The sequence below is a fragment of the Nymphaea colorata genome, chromosome 1 (assembly GCF_008831285.2).
Source record: "Nymphaea colorata isolate Beijing-Zhang1983 chromosome 1, ASM883128v2, whole genome shotgun sequence".
In the NCBI taxonomy this organism is placed as follows: domain Eukaryota; kingdom Viridiplantae; phylum Streptophyta; class Magnoliopsida; order Nymphaeales; family Nymphaeaceae; genus Nymphaea; species Nymphaea colorata.
In genome coordinates this window covers 42,563,344-42,584,578 of record NC_045138.2, presented here as the reverse complement: position 1 = coordinate 42,584,578, position 21,235 = coordinate 42,563,344, and the positions used below count along the sequence as shown (strand labels likewise).

Below are 21,235 nucleotides of genomic sequence, written 5' to 3'. Positions count from 1 at the left end.
TCTAAGGTAAGAGGCAGTCAAACCCCTTGCCGTATTTTATTTCTCCAGCGGTGTACGACCTATCTACAAAGGGCACTTCCACATCGAAAGAGACAAAAGATAAAGGGCAATTCATTCGATCATGTTCTTTTGTGCTGTCAAAGTCATGTGAGACGAGATACTAAATGGAGGATCACTCTTGTATTGCCCATCCTTTTAACTTTTTTTTTTCCGTCTTGTACTGCCTTTTTCCTTGTAAAAAACTTTTGCTGGTGAAAAGGCAAAGTCCATCGCTAAGTCGTTGGGCCTTGATTCTGGTTCCATTTTCATTTATTTTCGTCAAGAAAAGTCAAGTGAAAAAAGACGGACTTTTACAAACAAAAAGAAACTTTCACGGTAGCTGTTCACTTTATTCTCGTTTTTAAAGCTTCTATCATGAAAGTTGAAACCTGAACTCATCAGTTTGTTCAATCAAAAGACAATCTTCGAGCGCTTTAAATTTTGTTAAAAAATTTACTTGGAAAGGCTGTACGCAATATTCAATGTGGGTACCACAAGTGACAAGAAACTGGTACTTCTATATTCCGCGTGAGGCCAGCCACGAACATTGTCTTTGAGGCGACGACGTATTTCCAGATTCAGATTCTTGGGTTCACCACCAAAGAGCCAGAAAGAACCACCGCACCCCCATTTTCCGCCATCACACCCCGCTGCTTCTTCTTCTTTTTCTCCCTCTCTCGCCGGCCTTTTCAGTGCTCCACCAGCGTGTTGACTTCAGCCTCTTACGTCGTCCTCCTCCTCCTCCTCCTTTTCTCTCTGTTCTAAACATCCAGCAAGCTCTCTTCTCCTGCATTTGTGCGGTTGCCTTCTTGGGATGCATGCAACTCAGCAGGATGGGCCCTACTCCGAAAATCTGACAAGCAATGGCGCCACCAACAACACCGGCGAAGATGCAGATACCGCGAAAAAGCACGCCACCAGTGTCGTCACGGTAAAGTTCGTCGACACCTATGAGTTCCCCGTGGAAGGAAATCTTGAAGATGTCAATGTCTTGAATGAGGTGAGAGAGAGGGTGAGGCAGCAATGGCGGGCCTGGTTGGCTGTGGAGGACAGCAAGGGCAAAGATTGGTACCTCAAGCAGCAGAAATCCGAGGGCATTACGGTTTCGTCATTGCGGATATCCGTTTTGGCAAACTCAATCTTACTGAAACGGCTTATTCGGAAGGGGATTCCCCCTGTTTTAAGGCCGAAGGTCTGGCTGTCTGTATCTGGCGCCTTGAAGAAGAGGTCGACCGTCCCGGAGAGCTATTACGCCGATCTCACCAAGGCTGTGGAAGGCAAAGTCACGCCTGCCACCCTCCAGATTGATCACGTGGGTTTTTTTTTTTTTTTCCTTTCTCCGTTCCCATCTTCTCTCACGTGAATTCAGTGATTCTAGATGTAAATCGTGTTACCCGGTTCTGTTGATGATCGACTGCTATGCGTTGACTGATGCTTATACATTTACAGATTTTGTCATCGAAATCATTGTGATTATTTTTTCTTTCTTTTAATATCCGAATGGAATGATATTTAGGACACTGGGAGGGATTTGCCCTATAGGACTGTGATTCGAAGTCGTAGGAGTATCATTGTTTAGTTTTTACAATATCTGATAACATACTTTGTGGCATTTAAGGCATCCAATAGCGTGAATAATCTTTTATGCATCTTTACGCCAATTTCTGTGCCAGAATGATAGATGAGGCCAGTAAAAATTTAGTCAAAATCACTATAACCCAAGATCTTCGAAGAGACACAGTGTTGGTAATTTCAATATACAAGGAGAAAACCATGCCTTAGTATTCCTCTGCTAGCGAGGCTTTCAAATCTAGCATCCTAACTGAAGTATTGGTCTGCTCTTTTCATTTGATGGGAGAATTTATCGTCATGTTCTATGAATGACATGACAAGGGAGCGCATCATTAATTCACAAACTGAGAAATTCTTTTTAGGTGTGTGTATGTTTTCATTTGATAAAAAAAACGTTGAGGTGGCTATTATCTTTCAATAGCAAAACCAGAGGTAAGTTGATGGCCTTCCTTCAATGCTGATGCTCCATTTAAAAAGTTTTGACCTTTCCTTTTTCCTGGTAAATAATAATATGTTGCAAAATCAAACGAAAATGGCATGTGGGTTCTTGGTATTTTAATTATGTCGGACATACTGATAATCCACTTTTCAGCTACTTCCAGGCTGCATTGTGTTGAATATCCTATGGCAGAAACCTTTATTTGAATTTATTGGTTTACATTATTTTCGTTATCATGTTCTGGTTAATAATAGTTTGTATGGCATGCTTCAAGCTGCTTTTGGTCTTTTCAAACACTTCCATGTATTTTGACCTTTGTTTTTGGTTGTCTTTCCCTGGTGGTGGAAATATCTGCCATATTGATCTAAAAGCCAATCTTCTATTTGCTGATCATTCTGGTTATTAAATATCTAACAGGTGACCAAATTTGGTACGTTAATGATCATTTCTTTCAATCCTAACACAAAATAAATCAGATCAGAATGTTTTATGTTGTGAGGGGCAGAACTGGGGTAATTAGTAAGATGAGCAAATGAACAAAGAGATGGAATAAGGATTTGTTCATGGAACAATGGTTATGGTCTCAAGATCTGGGAATGACAGTTCAATTAGATCAGTTAGGCATGCATATGTTGGTTGGGTATGCATTAAAGTTTTGATTACTTTCAGTTCTAGGCTTTCTATTTGCAGAATGCATACCCAATGGGTATTGGTTGTGTCTTTGAGTTAGGGTTGTGGTTTTGAGTTGGGGTTGTGGTTAAGAAGGGTGTAACAAAATTGTGAAAGTGCAGGCGATAGATATATTTTTCTTGCATTTAGATCATTTAAATCTACTTGCAGTTACATATGTATGGGATTTTGATCAAGGTCTACCAAGAATCAGGTGAAGTTCAATTGTCATCCGTGTGGAATCTTCTGGAGCGCTGTAGGTAGAAGCTGCGTCAAGTTCAAAAGTGATTGGATGCAAGCCCTAAGTTGTAGCATAAAGTTAGTAGAGAAAAAAAAATACTGGTTTTAACATTTTAGCCTTAAAATAATTGACACAGCTTATACATCATAGACTAAGAAATTGAATCAAACGTGGGGCCACGTGAGTTTGGTCAAGCTTGAGTAGACCAGTTGGAGGAATATGGTACAAAGTTGGACTGTACTTACTAAGGCTTTCAAAGGTTGGGTTTGTAACTTTGTATCTTGTACTTTTTCGGCCTAGATACCATATTATTTAGATCGGCTTAAAAAAAGGGATATCCTAAAAAAGTGACCAGGTTTGCACCTATATGGCATTGATGCAATTGCAGATATGGAGATTTGACGATTTTTCATAAGACTTGTAATACAACTTCTATATAAAGAACATAATATGGAAGCCAAAGTAGTGAATCCATGTGATATAGGACTATGTTCATCTTGTTCATACATGATGAACTTGAGGAAGAGCTTCACAATAGTGTTATATCTATGAATCTGATAAAATTAGATTCTTTCTTATACTCAGTATCATACTACCTAGTGTGCTAGTCTGCAGCTTTTTCTTGCAGTCTAGATCCAGGTAGGCTGTTAGGCCCGTTGTGATCTGTCAAATTGGTTGTACAGGTAGTCTTCCTGTTGAAATATTTGCAGTTGGACCTTTTTCCCTTGCAACCTAGTTTGTAGAAATTTTTGTTATGCAAATCATTACAGTCTGTAATGAAAAGATGTTACCTGAGCAGACGTTCAAGTGCTTGTGGTGAATGTCTCTGGCCACTTTACTGTTGTAGTGTAAAGGTTACAATGATGATTAGAACATTCCTTATTAGTTGATTTCCCATAGCTTGAAAGCCAATACACAAGCAAAAATATAAAGTTGGATTTTTCTCATTTAATTGAAAGGCCGCTTGATGCAAGTTTTTAAGTCAACATCTCTGTTCCATTGAACCCTCTGAGTTCACCTCAACATAATGTGGTTATGGGAACTCAGTTCTTGAATGTGGTCACATGTGGTATCTTTCATATCTGACCATATGACTTACCTTAATCCATATTTGTATACGGGAGTTTATTGGACAAATATGAATATACCATAATTGGTTGGATATGGCACCAGTTAGTGTTTAGGATCAAATGAACGTAATATCTGCCGACCAACTTCTACTAGTTAGAGGATGCAGTAAAAATTAAAAACTAAGAAGGTTCAGTTTTTTTGTACCGATTTATCCATCCAGTGCTCCTGTCCTGTTTCAAGAACTTTTCACTCAAATGCTGAATGACATCCATTTACTAAGATATGTGGTGGTTGTCAATTATATTGTAGTGCATACTTATGAATGAATTTGGCTGATTATCAATCTCTGGAAATCCATACATATGTTTTAGTGAATTGATGCTGAGGAATGCAAAGATTCATGAAAGAATTGGAACATGTTCAGACATGTAATGAACCACTGGCTCCTAATCTTTACTTTGTTCTTTCTTGTTGCCAAGTCATGCTGCGACATTATCAGTGTGACAACATGTTGAATTTTGGAGCTGATAAGTAATTCTGATTATTTTAATTGCTTCTTACTATTTATTATAGCAGCTCAACAATATGGACTCAGATTTATTCATGGAAGATAAATGAAGGTAGAAGACAGTTAGCAACACTGTATATAATGGAATTTTGGAACTGCATGTGCATACTGTTTATGAATTTCACAGGGAGTTAGCATATCATTTAACAGCCTGTCAGAATCTATATCTCTAGTTCTGTCCCATCATTTTATGAGCTTTGCTTTTCAAGTTGTTGATAAAATGGTCCTAATTGTGTTTGGAAAAATGTTAGGTATTTCAGATATATGGTTGTGACTGCCAGTGCCTGGGCCCAGTAGAAGTAGTAACATCTCCATTTCTAACCTGTTGAGCACCTGGAATCCTTTTTGTTGTTATCATTCTTTCAAGTCTAACCATGAAATTAATTAGCTCACTTGATTTGCTTTTGGGTGATTCTCATGTTTCAGAATTCTTTTTTATGTAAAAACTAACGCAGGACTTACCACGTACATTCCCATGCCATCCTTGGCTGGACACTCCAGATGGTCATGCATCTCTGCGGCGTGTTCTTGTTGGCTATTCATTTAGGGATTCTGATGTTGGTTATTGTCAAGTAAGCAATATTCTAGGCAATCAAGTTGATGACCACCTTATAGTTTTCCTGAATGCATATCAATATTTTTTTCTTCTTCACAGGGATTAAATTATGTGGCTGCCTTCCTATTGCTTGTGATGAAAACAGAAGAAGATGCATTCTGGATGCTTGCTGTTCTTTTGGAAAATGTGCTTGTCAATGACTGCTATACTGGCAATTTATCAGGTTGCCATGTTGAGCAAAAAGTATTCAAAGATTTGCTTGCAAAAAAATGTCCAAAGTAAGTTGTGCATGTTTTTAAGGTTCTTAATTTTAGTGCTTCTTCATATGAATACTGACTATGCAGAAAAAACATCTAGAATTGCTGCTAATTTGGAAGCTATGGGCTTTGATGTGTCTCTTGTAGCCACAGAATGGTTCTTGTGCCTATTCTGTAAAAACCTGCCATCGGAGGTAAGCCCTTGTATGTACCCTTGGACAATGATATTATTATGTTCAGAAAATAGTTTGTGTAGGGATGTTGTTCCTTAAGCTATTAGGATATGCTGTTTCCTATAGTTGTTCTTTTATTAAGAAATTTTATTTTGTCAACAAGTAAAGCTATGGATGCGCACAAGCTGGGTTGGGGCTGTGCAAACTTGCTGGAGAAGCTCAGCTCCAGCTTTGGGCCAAGCTTGAGTCCATTAGCTCAAGATTGGCTCTTAAGCTAACTAAACCTTGAACTCAGCTTTGGCTGCTCAGCTAAACTTTGTCAAGTTGAAATAAGAAAATTCTTATTTTTAAAAAATGTGTACTTGAGAGGATGCCTATGCATTTTAAAAACCATGATACCTGTTAACAACAATATAGAGATTTACCTTGGTAGTGTAATTAGATTAATGAGTAAGTGAGGGTGGACCTATAACACTCCAAAAGTTTAGTCCCATGTCAAAGATTGGAAGAAATCTTCAAGAATCTTCGGGGACATATAAAGAGTTTTGCTGAGTGGTTAGTTGTCACGGTACCTAGTCTTTTCAGAGTTGGAACTGAAACGGCTAGGGAGCAGGTTAGGATTGGCCAGACTGAGACCCTGGGCCTGGTGCGGGAGTGGGACGGGTCGTGACAAAATCTCTTACCTCATGTGGGAAGACCAGTATCTGAATCACCTATCTACATAAGAGAATAAGGGGATTAAGTTGAAATCTAAAATTTCAGTGGGCTAATGACAATTGTCTCACATTTTTCCTCATTACCGTTGCGTAAGTTTGCATGCCTGGTGTGTTCTGTTGGATCGTTTCTCTGCAGGAGTTCATAGGAAGGAGGAGGGTAGCGACTGTAGTGAAGAAGCTACCACACCTGTAATTGTGTGGGACACACTATATATATATATATATATATATATATATAGAGAGAGAGAGAGAGAGAGAGAGAGAGAGAGAGAGAGAGAGCCTAATCGAGCTTGTGTGAATTGAGCATGGAGAACTTGAACTTTATACCTCTGATGAGTCTATATATATATATATATATATATATATATATATATATATCCTAATCGAGCTTGTGTGAATTGAGCATGGAGAACTTGAATTTTATACCTCTGATGAGTCTGATTGAGCTCATGTAAATTGGGCGTGAAGAACTTGAACTTGACTCTGTTGAGCAACTGAGTTCACCTTCTGTCTTGAACTCTACTTGTTAATTAATGAGTCAAGTTTATATTAAAATCGAATCAACTTGAGTTGCTTGACTGGTTCTGCAGTTATAGGTAAAGCTTTCATTTTACCAAAAATACAATCATTTATAAACAAAAGTCGCTTCAGAAGGTTCTTGGTTTGTGGGCAAAGAGAAAAATTTAGATATATTTAGACGCTCAGGCCTTTTATGCCATATTGTTCTTGGAAAACATTACAAAAGAATTCTGTGAAATACTTTTTTTTTTAATAAAATATCCATATAGAACTAGAAAGGACTCCTAGAGACCCTGCAAACCAACCTCCAAAACCAGCAAGGTTGCAGCTAATCCTATTGATGAGAAAGTGATACCACTTCCATGGTTCATGACCTGAAAGACTGAAAGAAAGTTTAAATTTAGTGTTGGTGTGTGTATATAATTTTCCTATGCAGGTTTTACGAGGGAAGAATCATCTAATATAAAATAAGGATCAATTGCATGTGGCTTGCAAACAAGTCGCAGACTGACCAAAGCTGAACCGTAATGGTTAGGAAACATATGAATTGACTTCTGAAAGCTATGCATGCTGTAAACATGTTAAGCATATATCATGTGTATCATATTCATATGTACTAAAACTGTATATGCAACACATACAGAAAATAAAGATAGCTGTCATTTTGGCTGCATGATTGCATCAGACTCAAGTCAGGTGCATAGCTATTTCTGGACGAAAATAGTCTAGTGTGACCAAGTGCACCGAACTGGTCTTCACTGTGTTGATTACTGCACCAGAGCAGCATGTCGCCTGCACCTGGGCGATGTTGACTTGGGTGCCGCATCTGTTGCAGCAAGTTCATGTGAGTTAGCACAAATATGTAGATATAGCATATAATGAGCTATGATACACGGGTACGCCTGTGAAGGTGAAGTACCCGTCCGTATCGGTATGACACCGGTATGGGTATGGGTACGGGCTTGGGTACGCCGATGGTGCGGCATTGACCGTTCCGGGTACGGTCAACGCACCGGAGGCCGTATCCGTCCATTTTTGGACATGGTCAAATTTGACCGAGCCCAAATCCGTCCTCTTTTATTTTTAACGATTATTTGATTTTAACTTTTAAAACCATTTTAACATTAAACAAAAAGAAACGAAACCCTTAAAACTTAAAAGTTTTCGTTCGTCTGTTCTTACCTCTCACCGAGCGACGGTAGGGGCGACTGGCGACGGCAGCGGCGACTACAGACGGTAGGAGGCGACTATCACCATATTTTTTTTTCCTTTTTTCATTTTTCTTTTCATTTTCATCGGCTCCACCCCTGCCTTCGCCGTCGGCGACGACCGCCGACGGCCACCCCTTTTCTATGTTCACGGTGTTCTGCTTGTTTCTTTCCTTTTGTTTTTTTCAATAACAGTTGTTTTTCTGTCTCCAGCCAGTCTTCCTCTCCTACTGCTCGAAACCCTCACACTCAAGTCGCCTCTCTCACCTTTCGATCGACCTTCTCTGTCTCTGTGTCTCCCTGTTTGCTTATGAATATTTTGTTCTGTTTGTAATTTTTGATATATATATGTGCGAATAGGTTATTTTGTTTGAAATTTTTTAACATATATATGTATATGTGCATGTGTGTGTACGGCTGTACCCCCGTACCCAAGTTTTTAAAAATGGTCCGCACCCGTACCGGCACCCGTACCTATGTGACATAGATAACGAGTCTTCTTGTACATGAGATGAATAGCCACCAGACTCAGCACATTTATACATCTGACCCAAACTTTGCTTTTGAAGCAATTAGATCATGAATATGCATTTTACCAAGCTGAAGGAAATTGAACCGCTAGCTGCTTAGTGAGTTTCCTACTCCTGCCTTGCGGTGATGCCTTCAAGTTGAAAAAATTAGTGTCCAGTCCCTATGACATTTAGAATTGATCTAGCTTTCATATACTATGGGGTCCTAGTCTCCTATTCATGGCTTGAATCAATTGATGGATCCTTTCCACTTTTTGTTTTCAGATTTTTCAACAAAAGCCCCTTGACCACCATATGTTTGCATGTGTTTCTGCATGCGTGAATGCATGTGTTTTTTTGACATGTACGATAATGGCACCATCAAAATGAGACCTGAGATGCGCTATTTGATGTCTCTCTCTCTCTCTCTCTCTCTCTCTCTCTCTCTCTCTCTCTCTGTATGTGTATGTGTGTGTGTGTGTGTTTCTCTCTGTGAACATGGAAGGGGTGTGGAAGAGTCCTTTGAGCGATGATGGCGCCGTCAACGAGGAGCCACTTTGTGAAGGCCAAAACAGAGGAGATTTTTGAGTGAAAAGTTCCATCACCCAAAACCTCCTCTGTCTTGGCCTTCATGAAACAACTCTTCGTTGTCGGTGTCGTCCTCCTTCAAAATGTCTCTTCCACCCCCTGATCCAAGATACGAAAGATACCATCCCTGTAGAATCTATGTTTAACCTTACAACTGGCCAGCATTATTATTTTTTTTCTTCTGAATCACACAGACTTGCATGTTTATGCATGCAAGCACTATACTGAATCCCAAATTTCATGAGGACCACTTCTAATCATACAAATACATTTCATTAGGCAACTCACACGTTGCCACCTCAGGTATAACTTTTTGAAAAGATAGATGACAGTAGCAATTTCACCAAGGGCATCAGATGCACAGTGTACTTGGAAAGCTTAGAGCATAGGCTGGACTAGGGAAATTGAACATTCTAAAATGGGAAAACCAATGAAATGAATTATTAAATGTTCAAATTGATTAAAAGAGCACTTTCCAATGGAAACCATATGGCTATCAACTTATGATAACAAGAAAAATAAAATGCAGAATAATGCTAAACATAGTCACAAATATAGTTCAGGTTTTTGCCAGTTGAGGTTTTTCACATTTATTGTAGCAAACTTGTCTTTTACAAGAAAATCTTGCAAACTCAGTAAATTAAAAATATCTAAAAGATATTAAAAAAATGATTAAGAATTATTTAATTCATTTGCTTATAGGAATATTAACAAAGATAAAAGATTCGTTTTGAAGTTCTGATAATGTCAAAATATACAAAAGAACATTAAAGAAGTTCCCATTTTTTGTTGAAAAGGAAAAATCTTATGATACTATTGTGAGAAATATTTGTTTAGCCAGATTTTGAAAATGTTGTGAGTTTTTTCTTTTCCAATGACATGCTGTTTGGTGATAAAAACATGATATTTTCAAAAATATCGCTTTTATTTGTGACTATTATGCTAAAAACTAAACATTTGACTTATAGTCTTGATCAACTCATCTACATAAATTACAAATGCTGTCATAATTCTTGTACAAGTAGCAATTGAATGAATGAAGTAAAGCTGTTGGTTGGACAAGTTAGAATCTAGGGTACTGGTGTTGGAAAAGAAGGCAAGCTGCTTAGAGTATGGCATCAGTTAGCTCATAAAGATGTTCGAAAGTGTTAAAACCAAGACCACTTTGCTAAATTCCAACAGGCAAGCTGTTAGCTTGGTTTAACTCTTAGTCTCATGAAGTAATCATAAAGTACATTATGTTTTGTAACGTCTATCAAACAACTTGTTTGAAATGTTTGATTTCTAAATAACAAGTTTAGAGATTCTAGAAAAAAATTTTCTGCTTGGCTTAAAGAGCTTGAAATTAAGAATCCTACTTTAATTGCATATGTTTCACATAAAGCTTGAATAAGTTTGCTTATTGTAGAAATAAATCAAGATCCACATCATCTTTTTTTTTTTTTCTTTTAAGAGTTAAGTAGTTGAAAAATTCAAAGTGCAAATGCAACAAAAACAATGAAGGTACGGGGTCATGGCAAAAAAAGAAAAGAAGAAAGAAGAAAGGGAGAAAAGGCAAGATTAAGAGGGAAGGATGAAAAGAGGGCTGTGATCGAACAAAAAAGAAAAAAAAATTAAATGTTTAAAGAAAGAGAAGAAAAATAGGAGCTGAGTGGCAGTGAAGGAGAAAAAGAATAGAGAGGTTGCGACTTACTTTTTGTTCCCAACCATAGGGTGAATGTGGTTATGGTGCCAGGTAAACTAGTTTTTCTGGCCACCTATCATCACTCGGCTTAGGCAACCAGGTTATCACAGGTAGCTCAAGGAACCTAGGTGCACTTTTGACTACATAGATTCTTGTAGGGACCTTGTCCTCCTTGTGATAATTTTACAATTTTTTGGCTTTTTGCAGCTTGCTGCGTACACTTGTTATCTTTATTGTTTCCATGGTTGTCACTGTTTTTACTCTCTTAGAAGCAATCTTTCCTGCTTTGCTGTTATAGATGATGAAGGTCTGATGTTTGTGCTCATTCTGGTGTGTCTGTATAAAGTTATAAACAACTCTGCTGCTGCCTGTTCTCAATAAAGCCATGAATGTCAGTTTCTGGCTACTGATGTTATAATGTTACTTTGGTATGTGATAATAATTTAATCCTGGAAAATTGCAGACGACGATGCGGGTTTGGGATGTTTTGTTCAATGAGGGTGTGAAGGTTCTCTTCCGTGTTGCCTTAGCAATTTTCAAGGTAAAACTGAATTACATGATATTGGAGAAAACACCACAGAAGTGTTACAATTATCTAGTTAACTTTTTGTGATGCTTTTTTTACTTCATTCTTAGAAATTCATGTCATGATATATTTTCTCTCAAATTTGTAAGAAAATATATAATCCATTTTTTGTCTCCCTCAATGGGTGTCTTATTGATTAACTAGATGTATTCAATTTTGCCTACCTTGTCCAGAAAATGCCAGGGTTTTCCAATTATCTGGTTAACTTTTTGTGATGTTCTCATGGATTCCTTCTTAGAAATTCATGCCAAATACATTCTCTCAAGTTTGTAAAAAGAAGTATACTTCCATTTTTGTCTCCCTCAATGGTGGTCTCATTGATCAACTAGATGTATTGAATTTTGCTTATCTTGTCCCAAGAGGTTCCATGCGTTGGAGTGGGATGTGGCTGTCTGGCAGGCAGCCGCAGTTTGACTCCTGTGGGCTTCAACTCCTGATGCAAGTGGAAGCTTGGTGTATCTTTTTGGGCTGGGGAGGTTCAATCAAAGGGTTTTACCACTTCCCACAAGTGTTCAGCAAAAGTTTTCCTCTTCATTCCTTTTGATAAAAGAAAAAAGTTTGTGTACCTTTTTTAAGAGTTGAGATGGCTGCAGATGAAGGAGGAGGAATTGTTAAATGCCCGTCAGGTGGGAGCTGTAATTGACATTTTGCAGACGACGTCTCAACATCTTTTTGATCCTGATGAACTGTTGACAGTAAGTGAAACTTCCGTTGTTTGTGTTCTATCAATTCGGTGAACTTTCAGTATATTTGCAGGACTCCTGGGAATGATTATATTTTACAATCATAGGTTGCTTTTGACAAGATTGGGGGACTGTGACACAAGTAGAGCATCAGAAAAGTTGAACCCTCCAGTATGGTGCCGCCCTATCAGAGACTAAGAAGGCTGTAAAGCCAAAAGGAGTTTGACACTTTCAGCATGTGATGTGTTGACATAGTTCTGCCGTCCTGTTGAAAATGATTTTTTGTAACGTATCGTCCCAATTGGTTACAAGGAAAAATACTACCTTGTTCTGTAAACTCTTGAAAGGAAAACTACAGCCTAAACATGGTCATTTATGTACTTTCAGAAGGTTTCCTTCTGCCGAACATAACCGAAAAATCAAATGTTCGAAAAGTTGCTGTCTTACTGCTAATTTCATTGGAAACGGGCAACCCTAGATGCTAATTTGCATGTTGTTCCTTTGATGCCCTTAATTTGTTTAACTTTGTTGGCCCTGCACTTCTAATATACGAAACTTTCTTCAATGGCTATGGAACATACTTGTTCATACTTAATCACAGGTACGTAGGCAAAATTTTATCTATCCTCCTCCTTTTATCTTGCTCGCTGACGAGCTTAACTCTCTTTTGCTTTAAACTAACTGCCATGAACACCTTAACTGAAACATGGAGAGCTGGTGTTTCTTCTCGAAGTGGCCTAATCCTGTCGCTGTTGGTGATGAAGGAGACAAGCATTAGAGAGAATTGAAGTGATGGACCAGAAAGGGGTGGGAAGTGCGGGCATGGTGCATGAGACTAGACGAGTGGACGAGATGAAGAGGAACACTTGTTGGCAATCATCAGAGAGTCGCTTAGAGAAGGAGGTTTATGAGCCAACACCTCTGCAAAGCTGATATCATGTGATACTGACGAAACTCCAGGTGTGGTGATTCGTGATTTCAAATTCTAAAGGATATATTTGTTTCCCCAAGGATGATAGATCTGAACGGATTCCAGCCTTCCAGGTTCTTAGATCTGATCCAAGATGAGTTCTAGGCCCTTCTTTTTGTAAATATGGCGGTTCCTGGATGATCGAAAATTACAAATCTAACTCCAAAACACTATAAACTGTTGGTAAAAGTTCCACAAACCATTGCTGACTATAAACTGGTAATAATGCTTTCACAGTGATGTTTTTTTTCGCTACATATTTTAAATTTTTAGCCATCGACATCTATCAGATTTGAACTCTTATATATATAGGAAAAGATAGATAGATAGAGAGAGAGAGAGAGGGGCTATAACCGCCGTGGCTAAGGGTTTGAGAGAAAAGAAAAACCTTAGCCGAAGGTTTTCACATGCTCTTCCATGTGGTATAGTTTATATAATATAATTCCATTAAAAACTATAAGTGACCATCAAGAGTAAAATGGTCATTTGACAGGTGAGAGACAATCTAGTTTTTTGTCCCTGCTGCATATTTTCTTAGGATACTAAGTTTTAACTGTAAAAGAACCTACCTTTTGCATGTATACTCAAAATATGCATGAAATCTAGCGTAACTCTAAACCTAACCAGTTGAGCTCACTTTGCTCACCCCTGGCTAAATCTTGACCTAATGTATGTACCTCACGCCCAGGTCGAAAACCCATTCATGGGTGAGCTCAATGTGGGCAGGCTCGATTTGATCCTGGTTCAAATCCACAGCTAGATCCGAGCCCTATCAAACCAAGTTTAGCCTTCTTGAGGTCAAACTAAACCTACCAGCTTACTTCTAGCTCAGTCAAGCCCCGGACTGAACCTAAGCTTGGCTAAAGCTGGACCGGTATGCCCCAAGACCCTAGTTCAACCCAGTTTCCCCCAGCCCAAGCCCAGTCAAACCCAATGAATCCATCTGAACGTAGGTGGACCTAGATAGAGCATGCCTAGGCATCTTCAAATCCAGATTTTATGATCTGCAACTTCTATTGAATCCATATCTATAGGACATCGTCTCCCTGTTGATGTCCACCATTGGTCTTATGACTTAAACCCTAAGCATCTTTCTAATTCTTTTAGTAATATGGCTCCACCCTAGGGGATAGCCACTAGAAAGCTATAAAATGAGGACTTAGGCCCCTCTTTTCCCACGTTTTTGGAGGTGCGAGACTTGAGAAGGCACATCACGTCCTCTTTTCTCTTATGTCTCTTCCTCGTCGTTTACTTCTTTTATTTGTTTCTTTTATTTGTTTCTTCTTTAACTTCCTCTTCTTTCTTCTATATGTATATTTTTCTCTTCTACTTCTTCCTTATGCTCCTTTTGTTCTTTCATCTTTTCTTATTTTTGCCGCTTCTTCAGTGGTTCTCCTATCATCATCGTAGCATGAAGGCCCTTTCATTATTGATTTTCTTGTAACTCACCATATATTGCTTTGGTGCATGCTTAGATCTATTAATCACTATTTTTGTCTTTATTAGCCGTGACTTCCATGTATACCATTGACTCTTTAATTTGTTGTTCAAGTTGCTAAGCTGGCTCTAACGATGAAGGCATCCATCTCTCCCAAAGATGGAAGTTTATCATGAAGGGGGACAATAACATTTTGTTCCTTTTGTGCCTTCATGCATTATCCTAGATATTTGTGTCATCATATTAGTACATAGTTAATACTCTGACATGCCATAAAAATGAACTTGAGTCGTGTTTGGTTCCTTATTAAGTCTTCCCACATAGACGTCCAAGACCCTAGAAGCCATGTTCCTGCATGTAGGAAAATCTGCTCGCCAACAGTTTTAATGCAAATTTGGAACCCTATAACTTTCAAACAGTGTTCAATTTTGCGTTCTGTAAAAAGGGTCAGTTTCTCCCAAACCCGTAAAGCCTTCAGATAAAAGTTTGGACCCGAACAAAGCCTGGTAGGCTCGCCGTTTGCACTCCAAAGTAAACCTGTTTTCTGCAATAGGCAATCTCGTAAGAAACAGTTCTAAAATTTGGTAAACTTTGAGGACTCATAGCTCTCTGACTAGATGCCGTTTTTGGGGTAAAATATAACTTGTTGGAAAGTTCTAATATCCCTCTCTCTATCCCAAGCTTTTATCTGAATTAGAGTCTCTTAGAAACCACATATACACTCTTACCGAAGGCTGTTTTCTGCAGAAAATTTCCCCGAGACCTATCTTTTAACCTAAATTTGCGAACTTGTACTTCTGTGGCCCACGATTCCTTTTCTGCAAATAAGGCGTCATTGGAAAACATGAGAAGTCTAATTTCAGGAAAATCCAAGGTCGTTTGGTATGGCTTTCATCCGCAATTGTATACTTCATTTTCTATAGAATCTTATTTTTCAGGTTTTCATAACATTCATACCCTGCAGTGCGTTCTTAGCAGACTCTCTCTTACACTAGGGCTCCAACCAGAGTTTTACCATTTCAAGTCAACTTAAGGACGTGCCTAGGGATTTCTCCCCAAAATTCTCCTAATTTTAAACTTATTTACCTAGTCAACTCAGTCTAAAACTAGAACCAGTTTATCAAATATAGGTAGAAATGAAGTTCGTATAGCACGTAGTTTTATTTGTGGTTACTCATGGCTCACTTATGCCATCATGGTGACCTTATGGCGCACACAATATTATTGATGTTTGGTTTGAGTTTTTTTTTGTTTTTATGTATTTTTTATATAAATAACTACTTAATATTGAATAAAGCTATTTCATTCTGTATAAGTCTTACATGCATAATGTAATGTATAATAGAATCATGCATGCAAACACTTTCACCAAGTTTCAAGCCACATGCCATCCAACTCCCCGTAAGAAAGCAAGGAACATGAATTCATTTTCTAAAATTTAGAGGCATGAAGATTTAGAACTTCAAAATCAATGTGCAAAACCCCAGGTTTTCCTTTCTGACAAATCCATTTCAAGATGATCCAACCCCAAGGCCTCAAGTTATATTAATTCAATTCAAAGAGTCAGTCCGGTCTAGCAGCCTTATGAAATTCCAATTGAATTTCATAATTTTATCAAAACTTAGTTTTAAATTGAAATTCCAAACTTTCCCTCCTTGACAAAAATTTGAAAAACAACCTCTAGGGCCGACGCCTAGATCCTTCAAATCTGCACCCTCTCTTAGTACAGGCCAGATTTAAAGAAATTCAAACACAAATGATAATTCAATCCATTCCAATCCCCAGCGCCCTTCAATTCTTATTCTAAATTTAATCCCATTTCAAAATTTAGATCAAACCGTCTTTAAAAACATGATTTCAAACATAATGTTCAGTCCTCCATTGAAATCATACATCACATAGATTTAGGCTGCATGCAAGTGTAGACCCATTGATTGAAATGTACTTTGCCTACTTCTAAGCTACTGAGGGTCTAATTAGGGTTTTCTATACATTTTCCAAACTTTAGTCTATGTGTTTTCTAAAACAAGACTATTTCTAGGTTAATCATGCATTCCTATGTGGCACACTAGGTTCATATCCAAATGCTCAATCAAGAATTAGACCTATACTCAACCTTTGGTTTGATTACTCATGGTAAAGACACCAGGAATGATTGAACATCGTATTGATAGATTGGGTCACATCTTACATATTTTCTCTTGTATTTCTAAAACAAAGGCCAGTTTGCCTTTTCAACTCACCTATCTTTTAGCAAAAAAAACCTTCACATATAAACAAAGTAAAATTCAGGCTTTTATATCGCCATTTATAGAGTTCAATATATTATGGATAATTTGGCCATGAAACCAACTATCATTGTGGGGATGACACCATTTAACAACTGCCTTCATTAATGACCCGTAGTACAATCGATGTGAATCATGCATAGTACAACATTTTGTCTTTGTAATTGGTGAAGAACACGATCTGCTTTACGATACAATATAATAATTGCCCACGTAACTGGCGCATAGCTCGAACTATCTAAGCATATATGTGCTCTATTCTATCACAGTGGCGTGTTAATGAGTACACATCATAACTAATGTGTGAAACACCCATACACTGGTGGTCAAACCCAAAACATACATCAAAATATATAAACACCATATATATACAAAAAGCCATTGTCTTACATGATCGAATATATAGAAACTGGGTGCACAGATAAAAAACATGAGTCAAGAATGACATAATCACCCCGCCCATCAATCATCCTCTCTATCTTGGCAGCATCACAATTGAGAAATGCCACTCGCTACTTAGTGAGTACCTAAAAGCAAACATCAACACATTAGAGATAAACTCTAATATGTCCTTTCCTGAGCCTACAATGTATAATCCAAACAAACTATAATACACAAATAACATGTGTCAACACGCAACATAGTCCATCTATATCGTTGCACAACTTATGGCCATCACACACAAACCGAGTCACTGGGAACAAAGAGTGCTACATAACTCTAGCCATATCTCCAAACTACGTTAAACTCAGCTATTACTACTGCAACAGTGGCATCTCATCCTCAACATAGGGACAGTCTCCAAGCTAGTAGCCTAAGTGAAGAGCACTTCGCAATATAGTATGTTCTTGAAACCTAGACCAATGTGCTGCCCACTTAACCTCTTGTATAGTGGGCTTGACTAGCATTTACTCGTAAAATCCGTTCATGGTAAGCTCACAATATTCACATGCCACATAAGGCTTATATCACAATAATCAATAAAATATACTAGCACAATGTGAAATCACATTCTACGCAAGCACTGATCTAACACCAGTATGTCAGCATCCCAGTCATAATACAATGCCTCTCGAATAGATCCAATTAAAAGCATAACATGGTCACGATGTTTGTGATCCTCACATCAGATTATCATACATTAGTGGGTGAAATCATATAAAAAAACTAACAGATGTGTGTGTACTGTTGCTAGTGCTTATAAGAAACCATATCATTCTATGATCACTTAATGGCTTAAACGTCCAAACTAGTTTTTTCTCACAAAACTAAATATGCAAATGCATAGATCACAAAAAAATATGCGTCAAAATTAACCCCAAAGGCCCTTGGAAAAACTAGGGGTTTGGGGCTTTCTGTAAACAACCAAACTGGGCCATTTTCCACAAATCAAATATGTCAATGCATAGAGTATGAAAAATAGGCATGAGTTCAAGAGTTTGGTGTGAGACAGTGCATGCTATGGTCCGAATTTAATCAAAAACACAAATTTCAATCATAAAACCCTTGGGGTAGGCCATGTCTGCGTTTTTTCTTGGTACTGGTTTGCACTAAACACCTCCAACATTGCCAAACAACCTCCTTGGCAACGCTGGCAGTTTCTCTTTCTCCTGCCTTCTCTTCTTTCTTTTTCCTTCTTTTTTTTTTCAATTTCCTCTTCTCTCTCTCTCTCTCTCTCTCTCTCTCTCACTCTCTCTCTCTCTCTCTCTCTCTCAAAACGTTGGGAGGGGATGGTGGGGTTTGCTCAACCTCCCACTCTATATGTCATTTTTTTTGGAAAAAACCTAAAATTTTAAGAAATTTCACTTAAACTAAGAAATAATTAATAATATCACTAATTAGTAATTACCTAATTAATTAAAGATAATCCTTGATTATTAAAGGTCAATCATTGATTTGAACAATCATTATTAGGTCATAATCTTGCTTAGTAATATTGCTAAGCATCTGATTAACAAATTACTAATCCTTCAATTGGCTTATAGATAAATCCCTTAAGAGTGCTTAGCAATTTCATTTAAGTAGCTCATGATTTTTCCAAAACCATGCTTATATTTTTCAAGAATTTTCTAAAGAACCCAAACTTCAACTGAATGGTTCTTTTATCTTCACTCAGTTAGTGTCATTGGAGAGCTGAAAACGATCTTTATACAATCATGCCACTCTTGTATGATGACTCCAAGATATTAGAAAGTAGCGTACATAAACATACAAAACACAAAAGTCAAATTTAAAAAATGAAGAAACTGATTCTGAATGTATCTACTAACCGGGATGTCATACTTCTCTCTCCCTCAGAAATTTTCGTTTTCGCTTTGAGCTCCCATACACACTCTATAGCTCCATGGTGCTGCCACTCTACCTTGATGATAGAAATAGTCTTTGTGCGCAACACATGCTCCTGCTCATCTACAACCATCAATGGTTCATCATCATAGAGGAGATCATCACACACCTCCAACTCCTCATGACTTATTACATGGCTAAGAACTGTTAGATGCCTACAATTGATTGGAAATTTCTTATATTATCTTTTATGTCCATCTCATTGTCTTGTGTATTATTGAGCTGCTCATAGAAAGAATTAAATTAAGGTTGCAAGCTACTTAAGAATTGTATCTAAAACATGTTAGATTATGTCATATCATTCTGGCTATCAATTGCCCTTATGCAGGCCTTATGGTGATACAGACTTGTTTAAAAGTTTTATTAATATTCTGATAAATTTATCTTCTCATTACAATTGCTTGCCTTGAATTATAATAACCTTGATGAATTAAGATCTGTCACAACTCTTAAACATTTCATTCTTAACAAGTCAATCATTAATTCACATAAAAGTTTGTTCACCGAAATGAAAGAGTTCTACCTAGTATGATCTTTGGGCATGTCTTTGGATGTGGTTTCGCGCGCCAGACCACCTAGTCATAGTTCAGTAATGCAATTAGTTATAAACCTTGACCTCCGACCTTAACTTCCCACTACACATACAACAGTCCCACCAATTGCAAATCCTATTATGCTGCCATAACTTCATGAATCCACCCTTTTGCAAATAACCAATATTATAATTAAATATGAACTCCCAAGGACAACAATGGTGCATGCTAATGCCCATATTTAGTTACAGCTTCTCTTCTTAAAGTCAGGGTCGGAGTATACACCTATGACTTCAAAGTATCGATTGAAACAAAGAATCCAAAACTTACATGAAATCCAACAATTGCAAGCCCACATCGAGCAGTTCCGTAAGTCCGTAGGATTCCAACAAACTTTGATGTGATCCCATAGATCAGACATTCAACAGCCGCAACACTAATCTGTTGAACCCTTTTTCACTCAACCAGGTTCCTCAATCACCACCATTTTTTGCTTGATGGTCTAAATTATGAGAGAGAGCCCCCATTGGAAACCCTTGCCCATGAGCCTTCCAAATGACTATTGTCATGGCTGATGCAACAAGGGAAGACTTCCACATGCCCTTGGAGTAAAGCCTTCTTCTACAGGCATGTTCTACTTGTTTCTCATCTGCAATTAAGGCTGCTTGCACACTTCCATCTATGCTTCGAGGGAGGTCTTCATCCTAGACTCCCCTGGATCATGTGCCTGAATGTTAAAAAATATTACTATACCTGAAGCTCCATGCCCCTTTACAGCTGATCCATCTACAACCACCATCTCCTTGTTTTAAACGTGTAACTTTAATTTCTTTCATGTTCACATGACGAGAAATATTTTCACCATTTTGGCAGTTTAATATTTTGCAAAATTTTGTAGAACATATTTTTCCCTCTCTACACATGCAAAAGGAAGTTTAAGCAAATATGCTTTTCTACCTGATTTTGTGGATGAAGTGCATGTTTTACATTCATTTCTACCAAATCCAATCATGTGTTAAGGTGATTTTTGGACTTTCCATCTATATTTAATAGTATACTGATGATGTTCTGACAAATGTTTGTTTTTCTATATGCATGACATCAAGTTTGTGACGTAACAAATTTGTTTGTCACTAGGTGAAGTATAAAAAATATTTTTTTTCTTCTATTTTATGGAAATTGAAATTGTTCATTCTTTTGAGCAATGTCACTAACTGTAAAGTCTTTCACACATTTCATCTGTTTTAGTGCATCTGTACCGGACAATAGGATGGGAACCATCCTAGTTTCTACTTGACCATCAAATGAAGGCCGATTCCATCTCAACTAATGATTCAAAGGCAAGTGGCGTGGTTTTGGATATTGATACAATTTTACAATATAATTCAATTCAAATCTCTGTTCACATATATAAAATTAAACAACTGTTACAATACAAAGTGAAACTATGCACCAGTTATACTTTACCAGATTTCACAAATGGTGAGTCTGAGTCAAACTCTTGGGACAACAATTGAATATCATGACTTACATAATCAAGACATGGCGAAATTAAGAAGAATCAATATAAAACAAGCACAAA

General features: G+C 37.7%; 1 protein-coding gene across 2 annotated transcripts; it reads left to right on the top strand.

The window, feature by feature from the left end:
* The first annotated feature begins 586 nt into the window (after window positions 1-586).
* On the top strand, window positions 587-12,553 carry LOC116260368 (uncharacterized). Of its 2 annotated transcripts, XM_031638668.2 has the most exons (7): window positions 587-1,351; window positions 5,055-5,171; window positions 5,255-5,433; window positions 5,513-5,606; window positions 11,273-11,350; window positions 11,989-12,090; window positions 12,186-12,553. In XM_031638668.2, the coding sequence occupies exons 1-7, from the start codon at window positions 854-856 to the stop codon at window positions 12,213-12,215; spliced, it is 1,098 nt and encodes a 365-aa protein (XP_031494528.1). In that variant the 5' UTR covers window positions 587-853; the 3' UTR covers window positions 12,216-12,553. The 2 variants fall into 2 exon arrangements, with proteins under 2 accessions (XP_031494528.1, XP_049935787.1); XM_050079830.1 differs by lacking the exons at window positions 11,989-12,090; window positions 12,186-12,553 and adding an exon at window positions 11,756-11,982.
* The last annotated feature ends 8,682 nt before the right edge of the window (window positions 12,554-21,235 follow it).

Excerpts from the sequence above, each read along its gene's own strand:
- LOC116260368 (XM_031638668.2), top strand. The coding sequence starts at position 854 with ATGCATGCAACTCAGCAGGATGGGCCCTACTCCGAAAATCTGACAAGC. Across the intron at positions 5,172-5,254 it reads CTGATGTTGGTTATTGTCAA|GGATTAAATTATGTGGCTGC; the intron begins GTAAGCAATATT and ends TCTTCTTCACAG. Across the intron at positions 5,434-5,512 it reads CTTGCAAAAAAATGTCCAAA|AATTGCTGCTAATTTGGAAG; the intron begins GTAAGTTGTGCA and ends AAAAACATCTAG.